At 49.8% G+C, this 6962-nt stretch overlaps 1 protein-coding gene across 1 annotated transcript in view; it reads right to left on the reverse strand.

The window, feature by feature from the left end:
* Positions 1-6701, reverse strand: part of GLI2 (GLI family zinc finger 2) — a 72291-nt gene extending 65590 nt beyond the window's left edge. The window contains exons 1-2 of the mRNA XM_015417783.1: positions 6533-6701; positions 4007-4198 (exon numbers count right to left, since the gene is read on the reverse strand). Coding sequence (XP_015273269.1) covers positions 4007-4198; positions 6533-6626 — 286 coding nt within the window. The 5' untranslated portion in view covers positions 6627-6701. The remainder of the gene's footprint in view (positions 1-4006; positions 4199-6532) is intronic.
* Between the last annotated feature and the right edge of the window lie 261 nt (positions 6702-6962).

Raw genomic sequence — 6962 nt, forward strand, 5'->3', positions numbered from 1 at the left:
ATGCTAATCAGTTCCTGCTGGGTGTGGCCAACTTGGGAGCCAGCCGGAACTCCGTTCCTCTGCGTTCCTGCCCAAAAATAGCCCTGTAGGTCCCCTGATTTCTTGACTTTTTACCTTACAGTGGAGTGACGCTGGCTGCACCAAAAGCTGTGTGCTGGCCAGGTATGATTCCAGGGACAGGACAGACACCTTCCTGCAGCAGTGACCTTACTTCTATGTGTCCCTACCTGCCACCTGGGACCCCAGGAGGATGTAAGCTTCTTGTGCTTCTTCTTACATGGTGTGGGTTATAAAACAGACTAGCATAAGAACGTTTTGGAAGACAAGAGGGGTAGATGATCAAAGAAAAGACAAAAAGAGGAAGGCCAGTCACAGTCTTGGAAGTTTGGTTGTCACTAATGGTCTCTGAAAGGTTACAGAAGCACTTCCTCAGAGGAGCAAACTTAAAAGCTGATCTCATTCTATGATGCCTGCCAAAGTCCTGTCCTCCTGCGTGCTATTCACATAAATGCAGCTGTGCAGACTCAGACTTTTTTTTTTTACTAAAGAGCTGCCTCCTGAAAAGAGTCCTGTGGCTTACTGGTGATTAGGGTTTGTGTGGCTTGAGCATCCATAGGCAAGAGTGTAAGCCATCAGACGCATGAGATGGATTGGTGTGCTGGTGAGTGGACGGACGGGCACTAGAGGGGAAACAACAACAACCACCATGCTTGGCTGTTTAACTGCCTGAAACATGGAAACATGCTTTTTTTGTACACACTATGGGTGCGATCACACGAGCAGTTTGACCCAACATTGCCACCCCTCCTCTCTGGATCAAATGGGTGCGATCAAACATACACATCTGGCTGCCGTGCCCCAGTCGTCCCTACCTCGCGCTAAACCGACTCCCATGTGGATTAAATAGGTAAAGGGAAAGGTCCCCTTGCTCGAAAGCCAGTCGAATCCGACTCTAGGGCTGCAGTGCTCATCTCCATTTATCTACTTGCAATTTCTTGCTTTCGAACTGCTAGGTTGGCAGGAGCTGGAACTAGAGACGGGAGCTCACTCCGTCATGCGGCACATTCGGGTCTCGAACTGCTGAACTACCAACCTTCCACAGCCTGCAGTTCAGCGTCTTAATACTTGAGCCACCGCAGCTCCTATTAAATAGCCATCAGCAAATTCCGCTGGCTACCTCAGCAAGGCGCTTCCATGGTGGGTTTCTGGGTGTCTGATCGCCCACGCGCGCCATGGAAATACCTGAGCAGTATGATCATTCTTCTCCATTTCCGATGTGTCCCTTAATTTTTTTCTCCAACCCCACTCCGAGGTGCAATTCAGCACCCCCATCGTCTGCCTGTGGCACTCCTGCATGGAAGCACATGTGCACACGCAAAGCCTGGAGTTTGGGTGAGGAAGCAGAGAAGGGGGAACCTAGAGATGCTGCAGGCAAACTCTAATGCCAAGTGGAAGAGCCGCAGAATACTTTCCATCCAATTCCCAGGTCATGGACTGCTCCACTAAATGTGGTTGTTGTCGTTCAGTCGCATAGTCAAGTCCGACTCTTCGCGACCCCGTGGATCACATCCCGCCAGGCTCTCCTGTCTTCCGTCGTGCTCTGGAGTTTGCTTAATTTCATGTTCGTTGCCTCGATAACATGGTCTAACCATCTCATCCTTTGCCGTCCCCTTCTTCTTTGACCTTCAATCTTTTCCAGCATCATTCTACTAAATGTGGAGGGGACTGCAATTGGTCACCCTGGACAGTGGGGTGATATCTAGGGGGGCTTTGCAGACGTGTCAGGGTGAAGGAGTTCTTGGAACTATACGGGGGCTTACTGAACTTCCCGACAGGAGCGCGTCTGCACTTGTCTGCTTCTGCACATGTGCAGCAGGACATGGGGGGGGGGGAGAAATCCATTCTGCCATGGGTCCATGGTTGTGGCACACTGCCGATGTAAGCGATCAACCACACGCCTGTGGCATTATGATGCCAGCTTAGCAGCCGCCGTGTAACAGGCACAAAGCATCCCAAACTCAAGCGGCTTACCCTGCATTTGTTTTCAGAATGTAAAGTGCTCCTGCCTCCCCTCATCAGCATTCTTATATTTCTTCACCTATCAGTACTTCAAGAATTTAATGAAGGATGGCCCCGTTCACATGGCGAATTTGCTGCGGGAGAGTCACAAATGTTGGGCGCAATCACACCGCAACATCTGGCGGGTGTAGCGCACCCGTGGCCAACCCGTGGAGTGCCGCCGAAAATGCGTGGTTAAAAAATACCTCACCGAAAGTACTGGCAAATAGTTTGCCACGGGCTGCCGACGGACTCCGTCCGTGTGATCGTGCTGCCGCGGCTTTTCCCCTCCGGCCATCTTCGATGAAGCGCACGCGCTGAGGGACAAAACCGAGGTTTGCCGCTGACGCATCTGATCGCGTTGTCGCGGGTCTAATTGTGCTGCCGCAAATAGCCACCCCCCCCCGTGTTTTCCGGCACGTGTGGTCGGGGACGATGTTAGTCAACAGCCATTCTAGAATTTTCATAATTGCACTATTTGTTATTGATTAAAATAAGTCTCTGAAAAGGGAGCAGGCTGTTGCCTGGCTATTTGGATCTCTGCCTTTATGGCCTATGGATGCAAACTGGAACTCCAGTCAGACATATGAACTCAGAAAGACTAGCTCTGTAGTTCAGTGCCATGTGCAACACTGTACTTCACGAAAACGTGCATGCCTCTAGGGTTGCCAGCCACCATGTGGGTCTAGTAACAAATAAATATACACTGCAAAAACCTTTTAACAAACTAATGTGTTCTATTTATGGTCATCATTTAGTAAAGTGCATAGTGTATCATTATTTCATCCTAGTCAGGTATAAATATTCATTACATTCAATAAGCAATGGCATTCAGTACATACAGATTGCTAACTACCAATCAATTTTGCATCAGTGTTTCAAAAGTCAAGCCCCAACGGGTGTTTCCAGAATTATAAACCCGCTTCTCCTTGCATGAAGTCTTCCAAAAACGGGGACAGCCTTCTTAATAGTTGTATGGATGCTTTTTGCCGGTCCTACAAAAGACACATTGTGCAGCTAACATTCATGGACGGAGTACTCCTGTCAAATACACTATGCACTTTACTAAATGATGAGCTGCAGTGGCTCAAGTGGTTAAGACGCTGAACTGCAGGCTGTGGAAGGTCAGTAGTTCAGCAGTTCGAGACCCGGGTGCCGCATGATGGAGTGAGCTCCCATCTCTAGTTCCAGCTCCTGCCAACCTAGCAGTTCGAAAGCAAGAAATTGCATGTAGATAAATAGGTACCACTTCGGTGGGAAGGTAACAGCGTTCCGTGCGCCTTGGTGTTTAGTCATGCCGGCCACATGACCACGGAAATGTCTTCGGACAGCGCTGGCTCTTCGGCTTGGAAACGGAGATGAGCACCGCAACCCTAGAGTCGGATTCGACTGGCTTTCGAGCAAGGGAACCAAAAAAAAATGATGACCATAAATAGAACACATTAGTTTATTAAAAGGTTTTTTGCAGTGTATATTTATTTGTTACTCGACTCTCCTAACACTGCAGCTCGGGTTGCTTCAGCCTCCAGGTGGGGCCTGGAGATCTCCTAGAATTACGACTGATCTCCAGACCTACAGAAACCAGTTTCCCTGAAGGAATGGATGCTTTGGAGGGGAGACTCTATGGCACCATGACTCTGCTGGGCTTCCTCCCTTCTCCAAACTCCGCCCTGCGCAGGCGTCACATCCAAAACTCCACGAATTTCCCAACCCTGAGCTGGCAACCCTAGACTGCATGCATGCATATGTGTGCATGCACACGTGCACACTTGTACAACCGGAATCCCATTGTGAATAAAACCAACTGCTAATTACAAGCTATAAAACACCCAGGTGTAGAAATCTGGAACACAGTTAAAGAGACTGTCATCATTTGGGGAACAATCATTCGAGCCGAAGTACCCTTGAGATGTGCGCAACTGAGGAAGGCTCGTGCTTCCGTACTCACCGTCTAAAGGGCTGAGGTAATCGTGAAGGTGCGTGGCACTGGCTGCTCCCCCGCTCTGCATGAGGAGGTCCCCGTAAGGATTTGGATGGCTGGCCATGAGCGTCATCTGGTGATAGTAATCCGCAGGGTTGGCTCCCGGTGGAGGAGGGGGGAGGCCGAAGAGACCCCTTTCTTTCAGATGCTCATGTGCAACTATGCAGGCAAAGAGTGAAGGGGACAGAGAAGGGGTGGGGGGAGAGAGAGAAAGAGCAAGGCTAAAATATTTCCACTGTGAGTAAACTTCTGTAGTGACGTTAGAATCTGCCCTTTCCCTGCCAAGAGCTTGGCGTTATGACTCTGACGTGTGCTCGGGACGTGTGCTCTCTGTGGACAAAAGACACCGGGCTGGGGCCCTCCACATTCCTCCGTTTCCGCAAATTTATAAACAATCTCTTATTTCCACCCCCTCTTCTAATAATCCTTCTGCATGAATGCAGGGTTCGCTTTAGTGAGACGGAGGGTGGGGAGAGGGATGGAGGGAAGACGGCAAGGGACGGAGGGGCGATAAGACTGTCAGAATTAACATCCCGGCCCATTAGGAGACAGAAAGACAAGCACGGCCCAGTTAACGAGAAGCAGCATAAGAAAATTAAAGCATGAGTCTAATGCGCAGCATGAGAGGGTTGGGGTTGGTTTTTTTTAAGTGCCTGGCAGTAGAAGACCATTTGGCTTGCCAGAACCGATTATCCTCACTTTTGCCCATTTGTAAATTTTCAAACCTGCCTCTTTGCCCACTCTCCATTAACTTATTTACTGTGGCTTAAAAAAAAAGAGGAAAGGAAAGAAAAAGAAAGCTGGAATCCAGCACAAAGGCCCCTTTCTAATGCCAAGTAATAATAAAATTTCTTTTGCAGGCAGGAAGGAGGGTCAGGAGCTGGGAGGGAAAATGACTACAGCGGCAATAAAACACATCTGCAGTTTGCTTAGAGTAGAGCCTTGGGACCGTAACACTTGCTGCAGTGAGAGGCCTTCAGGATCGCCAAAGCGAATCAGAGGCAACAGAAGAAGCCAGGTCTCACGGGACATGTTAAGTCTGTGTGGATGGACTCGTGAGGAAGATACGGGCTGCCGGCCTCCAGGTGGGGCATGGAGATCTTCTGGGATTACAACTGGTCTCCAAGGCTCCCTCTAAGCTGTGGAGTCTTGTGAGCAGAAATTCTAATTTGTGAGCTACTGGCATTAAAGTTGTGAGTGAGCAGTTTGGCTGCTGCATAAATTGGTTTGCTCCGGAGCCATCCTTCCTGAGCCGAAGACAAAAATGTGTGAGCCGGAGGCTAAAAAAGTGTGAGTTAGCTCACACTAACTCAGCTTAGAGGGAACACTGCTGGTCTCCAAGCCACAGGTATCAGTTTCCATGGAGAAAATGGCTGCTTTGGAGGGTGGAATCTCTATGGCATTATTCCATCCCTAGATTCCGCCCCCAAATCTCCAGGTATTTCCCAAAAGGGAGTTGGCAACCCTAGAAGGTACCCAGTATCCAGTTCTGATTCCACACACTTGAGGTTTATGGCTTCATCACAAATACAAATTAGATAGAGATATCATGTACCCCCCCTCCCCAGTGGCATACCATCATTATCATTGGAGCACCTATATTAATGTGACTAGGTAGACTACTACAGAGAATAGGGTTGCTAGGTCCTTCTTAGTCCCCAGCAGGGGACTTAGGGGGGGGGCGTTTCTGGAGGGGGCGAGGACATCCCCAGTGTGATGATGTCACACAAAAGTGACATCAACATGTTGGAGACTGGCACTCCCCCTGTGCCTGTACTCCAAAGGGTGAAATTTGCCGCTTGGAGTTCAGGAGCATCCCCCCGCATCTTGCTCAAAGCATTTGAAGAGACCCTTTAAATGCTTTGAGCAAGAGGCAGAGGGGCACGCCTGAACTCCAAGCGGCAAATGCAAGGGCTCCCCCCTGCTTCTTGCTCAAAGCATTTGAAGGGTTTCTTCAAATGCTCTGAGCAAGAAGCGGGGGGGGGAGTGCCTGAACTATGGTACCATAGAGTTTTCAGGCCGATTGCCAGAGCGTTGCCCGGCGACGTACCCAGCGTGATGGTGTCACTTCCGGGCTGTGTCATCACGCTGGGCACGTCGGCCCGATCTGGCCACTTCGGGGGTGGGGTTCCCCCAGCCGGTTGGATCCAGATCGGCGGATTGGGGGCCCTTAGAGCAGGGGAATCCCCACCCCCCAGAGGGACATGGTAGCCCTATGGGCTCATCAGAATGAAAAGTGGATAGCAAAGAAGATACCATCAGGAAGCCATTACTGTTGGCATAACAGCAGGTTTCCTAGTTCCTCCTTTTCTTCCTTCATAAGAGGCAACAATAGAATAATGTGAGCTGGTCCTGTAAAGTGCTAACGCACCAACAGCCATTTCTCTAGTATACGGGTAACTCCTTTCATGGAAACAATTCTAAAGTGGTTGCTATATCAACAGCAATGTATATATACATTGACCCGCAGTCAGGATTGTGCATCTCACTTACTGTCAGCCGGGCTGAGACCTCTAGCAGCTGAGATCATGGACAGGGTAGGGCTGCTGTGTACAGATCGGAGGTAGTGTTCCATGTGGGGGCTCATGTACGGGTGAGGAGGGTTGAAAGGCGATTCTGCAGGTCCCGCAGGATGTGGAGAAAGACGGATGAGAGAGAGGTCAGAGATGACAGAGCTACCACTCAGAGCAGGAGGTCTGCAAAAGAGGCAGAAGGAAGTTCCATCAGTGGGACTTTTTGTTCAGTTTCTTGGTGCACCAGCAGACACTGAGACAGCAGAACAAAATCTAGGGAGAAAAGGCACTCGGTTTAACAATGCTCATGTGCAGCGTTGGTTGCTTGTTCTTCTGGCTGCTGAAACAGCTAGCGAAGAAGAGGAAACTGTCGGCGTCTTACTCCCACAAGTTGCAGGCCAAGGACTGTC

Source organism: Gekko japonicus, unplaced genomic scaffold (genome assembly GCF_001447785.1).
Source record: "Gekko japonicus isolate JY-2015 unplaced genomic scaffold, Gekko_japonicus_V1.1 scaffold221, whole genome shotgun sequence".
Lineage (NCBI taxonomy): Eukaryota > Metazoa > Chordata > Lepidosauria > Squamata > Gekkonidae > Gekko > Gekko japonicus.